The sequence below is a fragment of the Erpetoichthys calabaricus genome, chromosome 1 (genome assembly GCF_900747795.2).
Source record: "Erpetoichthys calabaricus chromosome 1, fErpCal1.3, whole genome shotgun sequence".
NCBI lineage: Eukaryota > Metazoa > Chordata > Cladistia > Polypteriformes > Polypteridae > Erpetoichthys > Erpetoichthys calabaricus.
In genome coordinates, this window is record NC_041394.2 from 153,567,377 (window position 1) to 153,580,271 (window position 12,895).

The following is a 12,895-nucleotide window of genomic DNA, read 5'->3' on the forward strand; positions in this document are numbered from 1 at the left end:
AAAATATATTAAAATAGGTTTTATTTAGCTGATCTACCACAGGGGGATAACACTGCTGTCGGTGCTGGGTAAGGTCCTTACTAGGGTCATCTTCATTAGGAATCCGTGATCATATCCTTACCTACCATCGACCAGCAGACTGGTTTTACACCTAAGAAATCTACCATTGACTGCATCCTGGCACTGGGGGTTCTCATTGAGTGCAAACATGAATATCAGCAGAGTTTCTTTGCAGCCTTTGTCGATTTTCATAGGCGTTCAACTTAGTTGATTGAACTGCCCTGTGGGACATCCTGAGACTTTGCGGGATCCTACTAAAGTTGCTGGATGTCATTACTGGCCTGTACACTGAGACTGTGAGTGCTGCGCAAAGTGGAGGCAGAACCTCTGCGTTCTTCCTAGTAGGGTCTATGGTGTGTTATTGGTGTGTTCTTACTCCTACTATGTTCAATGTTTACATGGACTGGGTGTTGGCAGGGTCTTGGGGTCCAGCAGTTGTGGAGCATCTGTTGGTGAAGAAAAATTTACCAATCTTGACTTTGCCACCGATGCTGTGACGTTCCTGGAGTCAATGGAGGTTCTAATCAAGTCTCTTGAGAGACTGTGAGGAGTCTGAGTGTCTGGACTTGTGAGTGTCCTGGACAAAAACCAAGATCCAGGCCTTTCGTGACCTCTTAGACATAACCATCGGAAGTGTGTCTGTCTGCGGAGAGACTGTCAACTGCTTCGAGAGGTTTACTTACCTCGGCTTTGACATTCATGTCCCTGATGATTCTTCCTATGAAGTCAATAGAGAGATTGGGAGAGCATGGGGGTCATAAGGTCGCTGGAAAGGGGTGTGTGGCGTTCCCCATAACTTTGCAAAAGGATGAAGGTCCAAGTTTTTAGAGTCCTGGTGCCTCCTATCTTGCTATATGGCCTGATGAAGGGGCCTTAGCTGCCTCGAAGCTTGCATTTGTAATCTATTTAGTTAGCCAATAAAAGGTGTCATTTCACCCTACTTTCTCCTATATGGTTACAAGACATGGACACTATTCAGTGACCTGAGATGAAGACTAGACTCCTTTAGTGCTGTGTCTCTTCGGAAAATCCTTGGGTACTGCTGGTTTGACTTTGTAAGGCACATTACCTGCATTGCGAGGGAGCATCAGTTATGGCACTACGGCCATGTGGCGTGATTCCCTGAGGGTGATCCTATTTGCAGGATCCTCATTGTTGAAGACCTGAGTAGCTGGACCAGGCCAAAGGGATGCACACATAACAACTGGCTGTGGCAGATAGATGCTCATTTCCAGAGGGTGAGACTGGACTGCATGTCTGTATGAGGGGATGCCAACTGGGATCCTTTGGTATTTCGTTGTGTGGTGGGTGCAGCAACACACTGAAGCAGTACATTCTTCCCAACCTGACCTGACCAGGCCTGACCTAATCTATAAAACAGTGCACACCATACCAAAACCAAAGAAGCAAACCATAAAACTTTCAACAATTTGCTAAAAAGTAAAACTCTTTGAGATTTAAAAAGTATCAATACCCATTGTAAATATAGGGCTAGGTTTACTCAGGTGCACTGCATTACCTTAGCAGCTCATCCAGTCACTGATGATATCAACCTTTGGAGGAAATGGATGGACCACCTGTTCTGTATTAATTTATGGAGATAAATACTCCCAAGGTGAAGTTCAGGAGTATGGTTGAGATTTTCCACAAGACAAAAATGCTTTCAAAACAAGTCAGGAATATAATTATAAAGAAGTAAAGATATGAGGAAAGGTTCAAGACCATCTCAAACATACCTCGGAGCTCAGTGCAGTCCTCCATAGAGAAGTGGAGAAGTGGACAAATATTAAAATAAATAACTAGATCAGATTACACCTCTAAATGTAGTCTCTGAAAAATAATTGCACTGATCAGACAGGCTGCTGTGACACCAGTTGACACTCTGATTAAGTTGCAGAAGTCAGAGACTGTGATTAGAGATGATATTCATGGCTCAACAATCTCTAAGACATTGCACAAAAGGGCATGGAGACTAGCAAGGATGACGCCTTGGCTGAGAAAAACAAAAAGAAAAAAACATGGGCTTGCCTGTAAAGAGTTTGCAAAGTATCACTTGGGACATATAACAAATAAAAGGCAGAAAGCGTGTAGTCTGATTAAGCTAGTTTTTAGCTTGAACACCAAATAATATGTGTGGCTTAAATCTAAGACTGCACATCAGCCAGGCAAGACCATCTACACATTAAAATGTGACCACACAGTCTGGTCAGGATTGATGGGAAGATGAATGCTACACAATACAGACAGATTCTGGAAGAAAACTTTCTTCACTCTGCCAACTCGTGACCTTAAACTCTAGAGGAAGTCTTTCAGCAGGACAGTGAGCCAATGCTCACAGCTGAAAACGAAGAAAATTGACGCCCTTGAGTGACTCAGTCAGAGTCCATACCTTAACCCCACTGGACATCTGTATTGATACCTAAAAACTGCTGTTCACTGTTGCTGCCAAACTAACTTGGCACACCTTGACCAATTTTGCATGGAGGAATGAGAGAAACACGCTCTATCGCATTGTACAAAATTACCAAAGCAATGACCAAAAAGACTACGTGCTGTAATAGCTGTGGGAGGTGATTCAACCAAGTACTGTAATGGCCAAGTACTGAACATGGTGGTGAATATTTACAAATTGTTAACATTTTGGTTTTTGGAACTTAATTTTTTAATGGTCTTACTTTTATTAGAATGCACTACATATAAAAACTCTAAGTCAAATCCCCAGATTAAAGCCCCAGGTTATAACAAATATTTTCATATATGTATATATATATATGTACAGTATATACTGTGTGTATCTCATATATTAGATAGATAGATAGATAGATAGATAGATAGATAGATAGATAGATAGATAGATAGATAGATAGATAGATAGATAGATAGATAGATAGATAGACGTGTCTTTGTGTTACACATATGGTAGCACAGTGCTTATCTCTGACTCGTTGCTACAATAACTTTACTTTGAATTCTGACTTAGTCAGTGGTAGTGTTCATAGGCGGTTTTTTCAAAACACCCCAATTTCTGTTCACAAAGATGTGCAGCTTGATACCTATAAACCTATAGATGGGAGATTCTAAATTGTCCCCGTTTGAGAGTGCTCTGTATTACCCTGAACAAATAAAGTGCACTCCATGTGCAAATAATGTATCTGTAAAGGGTTACATTATGAATCTTTACTACTACAGGACCTTGGGGATGTTGTTCACTTTATAAAGGCTCTTTGTGTTTAAAACTGGATTAAGTAGGTTCAGATGATGGGTAATATGTAGATGAACACATTCCAACACACTATGGGTTCAGATAATAGATTGGTTGACAAACAGAGGGTTCAGACAGCTACATATTTATTAGTGTTGATGCCTCACAGCTCCAGAACCCTAAAGTATTTTCACATGTCCTAAAGTTGTCTTAGCTAAATTACACGTGTCTCTAAGTTTGATGTGTTTGAACCAGGCAATGGTCTAGTGTCTTGTCCAGAGTTAGTTCAGATTTGATGGGCTACACTCCAGCTCTGAAAGATTTAGTAATGAAAACACATGCTCAAAACATGATTGAAAAATTTATAAAGTCAATACAGAAAAAAGTCCAGAAACAGGTAGCGTGATATGAATTGTTTGAAGATACTGTTCATTACTTGCAAAGATGACACAGCTTCATGGACAAACTTGGCTGCTGACTGCTATTTAAGAGCTTATGAGTAATCCAACATCTTATTAACAGTGTGAAGATCCACATACTGTAGATAAAGCATTTATTGTTTAATTAAAAGGAAGCTTTTTTCCTGAAAAATTCTTTTAATTGTACCACACTCATGTAAGAGCCTTAAATTAAAAAGAGGAATATATAAAGCACAGCTCAACAAATGTCTTCCTCCATGTTCTCGCCTTCCTGTAAAGCTATTTTAATCAAAATCAGAAACAGAATGAGAATCATATTTACTGGCGAAGTACGCACACATACAAAAAATTTAACTCCAGGTTTGGTGACTCTCCAAGTATAAGTTATGTAATCGATATACACACAACAGTTAATAACACACCAGAGATAAAAATCAACACAGAGAATGTAAATAAACTTCTCAAAAAATTAAAGGAACACTTTGAAAACACAACAGATCTTAATGGGGAAAAGAATCCTGCTGGATATCTATACTGATATGGACTAGGTCATGTGTTAGGAATGAAAGGATGCCACATTGTTTGATTGAAATGAAAATTATCAAACTACAGAGGGCTGAATTCAAAGACACCCTGAAAATCAAATTGAAAAAATAATGCGGCAGGCTAGTCCATTTTGCTGAAATTTCATTGCAGCAACTCAAAATCATAGTCAGTAGTTTGTATGGCCCCCACATGTTTGTATGCATGCCTGGCAATGTCGGGGCATGCTCCTAATGAGACAACAGATGGTTTCCTGGGGGATCTCCTCCCAGATCTGGACCAGGGCATCAATGAGCTCCTGGACAGTCTGAGGTGCAACCTGGTGGCATTGGATGAACTGAAACATAATGTCCCAGAGGTGTTCTATTGGATTTAGGTCAGGCAAGCGTGGGGGCCAGTCAATGGTATTCATTCCTTTATCCTCCAGGAACTGCCTGTGTGCTCTCATCACATGAGGCTGGGCATTGTCGTGCACCAGGAGGAACCCAGGACCGACTGCACTAGCATAGGGTCTGACAATGGGTCCAAGGATTTCATCACGATACCTAATGGCAGTCAAGATGCCATTGTCTAGCCTGTAGAGGTCTGTGCGTCCCTCCATGGATATACCTCCCCAGACCATCACTGACCCACCACCAAACCAGTCATTCTGAACAATGTTATAGGCAGCATAACATTCTCCATGGCTTCTCCAGACCCTTTCACGTCTGTCACGTGCTCAGGGTGAACCTGCTCTCATCTGTGAAAAGCACAGAGCGGCATTGGTGGACCTGAAAATTCTGGTATTCTATGGCAAATGCCAATCGAGCTCCACGGTGCCGGTCAGTGAGCACAGGGCCACTAGAAGATGTCGGGCCCTCAGGCCATCCTCATGAAGTCTGTTTGTTTGGTCAGAGACATACACACCAGTGGTCTGGAAGAGGTCATTTTGTAGGTCTCTGCCAGTGCTCATCCTGTTCCTCCTTGCCCAAAGGAGCAGATACCAGTCCTGCTGATGGGTTAAGGACCTTCTATGGCCCTGTCCAGCTCTCCTAGAGTAACTGCCTGTCTCCTGGAATCTCCTCCATGCTCTCGAGACTGTACTGTGAGACACAACAAACCTTTTGGCAATGGCATGTATTGATGCGCCATCCTGGAGAAGATGGACTCCCTGTGCAACCTCTGTAGGGTCCAGGTATCGCCGCATGCTACCAGTAGTGACACTGACCGTAGCCGAATGCAAAACTAGTGAAAAAACAGTCAAAAAAAATGAAGAGGGAAAAATGTCAGTGGCGCAGTGGTAGTGCTGCTGCTTTGCAGTAAGGAGACTGTGGAAGATTGTGGGTTCGCTTCCCGGTTCCTCCCTGTGTGGACAGTGCTTTGAGTACTGAGAAAAGCGCTATATAAGTGTAATGAATTATTTATTATTATTATTATTAAACCATTCCTGTTTTGGGGTTTGTCTGTGCACCTGTGCCCCTCTAGTGCACCTATTGTTAATTTCATTAACATCAAAGCAGCTGAAACTGATTAACAACACCCTCTACTACTTAGCTGATCAGATCAATATCCCAGAAGTTTCATTGACTTCATGCTATACTCTGATTATATATATATATATATATATATATAATATATATATATATATATTTGCAGCTGGAGATCCACAAAGGGAGAAAAAAATGATTCACGTATCATAAAGTAGTTTTTATTCCTGAGCTTTCAGCTCCTGCCAGGAGTCGTCATCAGAGGATAATGATTAGACATACAAGAATCAAAGGCAATATATAGCAAAATTAGGTGGTTAATCAGGTGGGGTTAGGAGGGTGCTGGTCATAAAGTTTTATGTATTATGAGGATTTCCTTCTTCTTAAGTTTGCATATGCTTGTTTCATGTCCAAATGTCTGTTAATGGCATTTTCGTTTGATAGCCAATATATACAGTGCATCCGGAAAGTATTCACAGCGCATCACTTTTTTCACATTTTGTTATGTTACAGCCTTATTCCAAAATGGATTAAATTCATTTTTTTCCTCAGAATTCTACACACAACACCCCATAATGACAACATGAAAAAAGTTTACTTGAGGTTTTTGCAAATTAATTAAAAATAAAAAAACTGAGAAATCACATGTACATAAGTATTCACAGCCTTTGCTCAATACTTTGTCGATGCACCTTTGGCAGCAATTACAGCCTCAAGTCTTTTTGAATATGATGCCACAAGCTTGGCATACCTATCCTTGGCCAGTTTCGCCCATTCCTCTTTGCAGCACCTCTCAAGCTCCATCAGGTTAGATGGGAAGTGTCGGTGCACAGCCATTTTAAGATCTCTCCAGAGATGTTCAATCAGATTCAAGTCTGTGCCACTCTAGGACATCCACAGAGTTGTCCTGAAGCCACTCCTTTGATATCTTGGCTGTGTGCTTAGGGTCGTTGTCCTGCTGAAAGATGACCGTTGCCCCAGTCTGAGGTCAGGAGCGCTCTGGAGCAGGTTTTCATCCAGGATGTCTGTACATTGCTGCAGTCATCTTTCCCTTTATCCTGACTAGTCTCCCAGTCCCTGCCACTGAAAAACATCCCCACAGCATGATGCTGCCACCACCATGCTTCACTGTAGGGATGGTATTAGCCTGGTGATGAGCGGTGCCTGGTTTCCTCCAAATGTGATGCCTGACATTCACACCAAAGAGTTCAATCTTGGTCTCATCAGACCAGAGAATTTTCTTTCTCATGGTCTGAGAGTCCTTCAGGTGCCTTTTGGAAAACTCCAGGCGGGCTGCCATGTGCCTTTTACTAAGGAGTGGCTTCCGTCTGGCCACTCTACCATACAGGCCTGATTAGTGGATTGCTGCAGAGATGGTTGTCCTTCTGCAAGGTTCTCCACACTCCACAGAGGACCTCTGGGGCTCTGATAGAGTGACCATCGGGTTCTTGGTCACCTCCCTGACTAAGGCCCTTCTCCCCCGATCGCTCAGTTTAGATGGCCAGCCAGCTCTAGGAAGAGTCCTGGTGGTTTCGAACTTATTCCACTTACGGATGATGGAGGCCACTGTGCTCATTGGGACCTTCAAAGCAGCACAAATTTTTCTGTAACCTTCCCCAGATTTGTGCCTCGAGACAATCCTGTCTCGGAGGTCTACAGACAATTCCTTTGACTTCATGCTTGGTTTGCGCTCTGACATGAATTGTCAACTGTGGGACCTTATATAGACAGGTGTGTGCCTTTCCAAATCATGTCCAATCAACTGAATTTACCTCAGGTGGACTCCAGTTAAGCTGCAGAAACATCTCAAGGATGATCAGGGGAAACAGGATGCACCTGAGCTCAATTTTGAGCTTCATGGCAAAGGCTGTGAATACTTATGTACATGTGCTTTCTCAATTTTTTTATTTTTAATAAATTTGCAATAATCTCAAGTAAACTTTTTTCACATTGTCATTATGGGGTGTTGTGTGTAGAATTCTGAGGAAACAAATGAATTTAATCCATTTTGGAATAAGGCTGTAACATAACAAAATGTGGAAAAAGTGATGCGCTGAGAATACTTTCCGGATGCACTGTATATATATACATACAAAGTGCAGACTGTAACTCAGTGAAGATATGCTGAAATAAACACTGAAAAACAAGTATTAACAAAATGTAAACAGTATTGCAAGACCCTGGGAGGCCTGAGAGAAGGGCAGCCCAGCCTGATTAAGCTGAAGTAACCACTTCTGACCTTGTGATGGCCTGTAGGAAAAAAAAACTGTTCTTATATCTGCTTGTTTTGGCATAAATTAATCTATGACGCCTAGCCGATAGAAGAAGTTCAAAAAGATTTTGGCCTGAATGTGAGGGGTCGGTGATGATTTTCCTTGCCCCTTTCATGAGACTAGAATAGTCAAGTTTTACATTAAATTCTACCCAAGAAAGCATTGACACATATTCCAGTATAACATGAGAGAACAAGGTGGGAGGCCAGTGTAAAATTAGTAATATTTCAACCCCTTTGTGTTGATTTAAAGTCAAGGACATGCAGTAATTTAACATATGCTCTATAGGAACTAATATCTGATTAGTAAGTCTTTTAGCTTTAAAAACCTTCACACATTTGACTCTGCAATAAGGAACAAATGGATTTAGTCTAACATCAGCATTTATTTATATAGCTTATTTTCATTTGTGAAAGTAGCTCAAAAGGTTTTAAAATAATAATTCTAAAAACAGTTACAAAAGAAACTTAAAAGTGAAGAACAGAAGATGTAATTTCATATGAAATACAGCAACAGTATAAATTCTAGCAGCCCAGTGAATATCAAACTTAACACTAACATTAAGCATCTCCTTCCAGATCACTTTCAGGTAACAGCTTTTCTCTGCCTGTCTGTTTGTCTGTGCAGCATCAGTGCATGTCAGGAAAATGGAGGCAGTGGACAACAGCAGCACCAAAGTAGCCCAACACTGCTCTCCCTTCTAGACAGACTAAGTCTGGTGCAGACAGCCTGGGCTCCAGAGGAAGCAGAAGAGGGGTTGCTGGCACGGGACACCCTGAAGACACAGCCCCCAGGGGTAAGTGACAAAAAAGAGATACCCCCCCTCCTTCCTTGTTTCGGCCATTCTTGGATTCAAAAGCTCAATGCAAAAATCTTGCAGAATAGCTTAATGGAGAAATGCTAGAAACAAACACAGAACTACTAATTGCTTACATCTAAAGAGAACTGGAAAAGTGAGTAAGAACACTGGTGGATGCATAACTAATTCATTTGAAAAGAGCTCTGCACGATACAAGCATTGTTAAAGTTAGGTGTTCCTCTTCTGTGGTTTAATGTAGGCTGAAAACTGATTTTGAATGGGCAGCTTGTGCCTGGCATTTCTCCATTTACTGTAGGCACTGTAGGCTCCTACTTCCTGGATAATTAGAAAAATAATGCTATACTCATAATGAGTCTAAAGAGTGAGGCTTGATATTTATTCACTACAGGAAAGAGACTGGCCATTTTCATTACTGTTGCTGCTACTGCACTGTGCTGCACAGTATCATGCTAGTTTTCCCTGCACCTTGTCTAACATCCACATAAAACAATCAAAGTGCCTAACAGTAGTTACTGGCCTGTGAAAGGCTACTGTTTTCAGATGTGCATGTCACAAGCACTATGAACTATAAAAATCTTAAGAAGAATGCACTATAACTATAAAAAATCTGAAGAAGAACGTACTATAAGGTATGAAAAATCTGCAGACGTACTTCACTTTATACTGACATGGCCAATCCTAGTTGTGGAGAGCAACAGTAGGCTTTCATTCCTAATAATTTCCTAATTTGATATTATAACAGATGACATAGGCTGGCTGGCATTCAGGCTGATATGGATGATTTCTTACCTGGTCAGAAAGCTTTTATAATTGAAGTTCATGGATGGATGGCCATCCAAGTCAGGTTGCCATCTTGGCCAAGAAGCTGTAATAATGAAATGGCAAGAGGGAGACTTCCTCCTACAGTATGTATTCCTCCAATACACTGGGTGGCAGCATCCTTCAGGTGGAAATCCCATTCGTGTGCCCACAGGGTTGGCCCTGTTGTGGTATTTGGGTGCTGCCAGAGCAAGCTGCAGGGTGAGGCCTTCTCCATTTTAAGGACTTAGAAGTGCTTCCTGGGCATAACACGGTGGCACTGGAAGTACTCCCAGATATGACATAAAAGGAACTGCCCCGCCTCACCCAGTCGAGTTGAAGTCAGGAGATGAGAAAGACAATGTTTGCTTGGGGAGGAATAAAGGAGAACAAAAGAAGAAATAATTGTGATTTTGGATTATACATATCTTTTAAAATAAACACTGTATGAACCCCAGGTCACAATATTAATACTGTTATCAATTGATATTAAACATCTACTGGATGACTCTTTTTCACATTGTGTCAGCAATGTCTGAAATTGTTATTCGTGGATTTTAATTCTACTTGAAATTCAGAATAATGCTTATTACTCTCAGAATGACAATGAAGCAGTAAGTAAGTTTAATTACAGCAGTACAGCAGTAAGTTTAATTACAGTAAACAGTATATTCCAATAAATTCAAGAATGACTTTCTAATTCTGACCTTGTATGGAAAGAAAGCCTGATGCCACTGTACCCTACAGCCCCCACAAAACCAAAGCTGGCCAAACTTGCTCTATTTCAAAGGTGTCAAATTCAGATCCGGATGGCCTGCAGTGGCTGCATTTTTCATTCCCTGCCATTTTTTTAATAGTAACAAATTACTGCTGCTAAAGGAACACTCCTCTTTTGTCTGGATTTTAATTGGTTTGCTTTTTAAGATTCACAACCCTGAATTGATTCTTTTTTGCTTAACCAGTTCCCAAACAATCAGATGCAAAATGAGTCAACAAATGACTAGCTAATTTGGGAGCTCCAATCTCCACCATTTTCACTTCAACCATTTACTCAATTCTATGGATTCTTAGTGCTCTCATTCTGCCATACCAGACATTTCCGTAACGGTTGCTTTTATTTTTTCTGAGAGCCCAATTCAGATGTTTAGCTTCCCAGAACAGACTTTTTTCCTTTCAGTTATTTTACTGAAACAGATATTACATGATAAGGTGAAATGTGATCAAGTCAGCTGGTCATCTGTTCGCTCAATTCTCATTATTGTTTAACTTCTGGGGAAAAAATAAAGAAGAGTTCTAAACCTTAAAAAGCAAGTAAATTAAAATTAATGTAAATTAAGAATGTTTCATTAGCAACAACAATTGGGTACTAATGAAGAAAGTGGTCTGAATGTTAATCCGCAGCCACTATGGCTCTCAGGGTCTGAGTTTGACACCCCTGCTCTAGACACTACAGTAAGATATACTATTTTAGATTTGTATTTCACACCATATTAGGGATAGATAGATAGATAGATAGATAGATAGATAGATAGATAGATAGATAGATAGATAGATAGATAGATAGATAGATAGATAGATAGATAGATAGATACTTTATTAATCCCAAGGGGAAATTCACATACTCCAGCAGCAGCATATTGATAAAAAACAATATTAAATTAAAGAGTGATAAAAATGCAATCAGTGAAAAGAGAAACATAGAGAAAAAGGTAGATAGAATGTATTTGACTCTAGTTTATAGTAAGCTATTTTTTAATTTAATAAATTGGTAAGTTGATTGTCAGCTCTCTTTGCAATATTTTGCTTTGAAAAAAGGCAACAAAGGAGGCAAAGTCATAGCCTGTACTTTTCAAATGACAATAACTATCTGGGGACAAGTGAAAAGGCAACACATTTGAAAGGGTATACTGTACATCTGATTTATTGTTTAGTACCAAATTAGGATTTGAAGTGGACACCATTAGAAACTTTATTGATAGCTGGAAGTTGTTGCTAAATGATATACTAAGAACATGAACTGACAAACATGGAGTTTGAATTGTGACATAAAAACTGGACAGTTAATATATGGCCAAACCTCATTCCGTTAGCCAAGTACTGGAAAGCATGTCCAACATGCTCTACATCATTGAACATCCCACCCTAGTTTTTCCTTTAATATTTCTCTTTTACTATTAGAAGATTGTGCAGTTCTCATTCTTATCTTAAGTATTCCAAATATAAAGTTTTCACTTCTGGTTTATCATTTTAGCCTTAATGTTTCATGGATCTGGAATCCTGGGTTCATATCCTGTGTCTGGTTGTTGTGCGTGTGGAGTTTGTATACTTTCTTCATGTCTATGTGGGCTTTCCTCCAGATACTCTGGCTTTTCTTTCTCATTTCCAAAGATACGCAGATTAGGTCAATTAGTGATTCCAGATCGGCCCCTTCTAGGTTTATGTTTTAGAGTGGACCCAATGAGTGACTAGCACCCAGTTCATAAATATTTTCTTTCTTGAAGCCAATACTGTTGAGAGACATATACAGTTTACACATTCTCTCTGTGTCTGCAAGCATTTGTAAGGGTTTAATCCTCTGTTTGCGCATTCACATCATTGGCTCCGTCTCACACTGTTCACCTGGGGTTAATGGCAACATTTTCTGCCACACTTTCCTCAGCTTCATGAGCCAATCTAAGCGAGGATCCCTCCTGAGGCTCACTGGTGGCCAACCACCCAGGGTAATGGGCATTAGCTGCAGAGGTGCATCCTTGAACTGTTCTCATGGAAGTATTTGCTTTCCAGCACTTTAAACCATGCCAGATTTATACTTGACTGCACTAGCTGGCATCACCTCTTCAGAAAGCAGGCAGACATCTGAGTGTCATTTCTTACTCAGGTTGTTACACATTTTTCTCACAGAGATATTCATTTCAGTTTAACCAATGACTTTAAAGCAGTACTTATTAGTGAGTCCGGGCAAGAGTATGCATTCTGGCCCACTTGATTCCTGTCTAAAAGAAATGATTCATTGGAAGAACTTAAATCAGTTACATGTAATAATTCTACATATATTTAATGGAACTGAGTAATGCAAACTCAGTTCATTGTGGTTATCCTAACACAAGCTACTCTAACCACATTGACTGAGATTAACATGATTGATTTCAGTTACTCTGACTTATTTTAAGTGATAACTGTTGACATAAAGGTTTTCAACCAAATTACTGAATGTTAATTTAAGAAAAATAAAATATGTTGCTTGCACACTCTTGCATTACATGATAATTTCCTATCACATCATCCTATCAGGTAAACACATAAAATAAACCTAC

The 12,895-nt window shown here is 40.2% G+C and overlaps 2 protein-coding genes across 7 annotated transcripts in view; both read left to right on the top strand.

Moving 5' to 3' along the window:
- Positions 1-12,895, top strand: part of sirt2 (sirtuin 2 (silent mating type information regulation 2, homolog) 2 (S. cerevisiae)) — a 135,148-nt gene that overhangs the window by 46,981 nt on the left and 75,272 nt on the right. The window lies entirely within an intron of this gene.
- The window catches only part of rinl (Ras and Rab interactor-like), a 158,644-nt gene that overhangs the window by 3,257 nt on the left and 142,492 nt on the right, over positions 1-12,895 (top strand). Inside the window, exon 3 of one of the 3 annotated variants that reach the window (XM_051920381.1) lies at positions 8,591-8,759. The exons of the other annotated variants lie outside the window; for them this stretch is intronic. Coding sequence (XP_051776341.1) covers positions 8,591-8,759 — 169 coding nt within the window. The remainder of the gene's footprint in view (positions 1-8,590; positions 8,760-12,895) is intronic. 3 annotated transcript variants of the gene reach the window in all.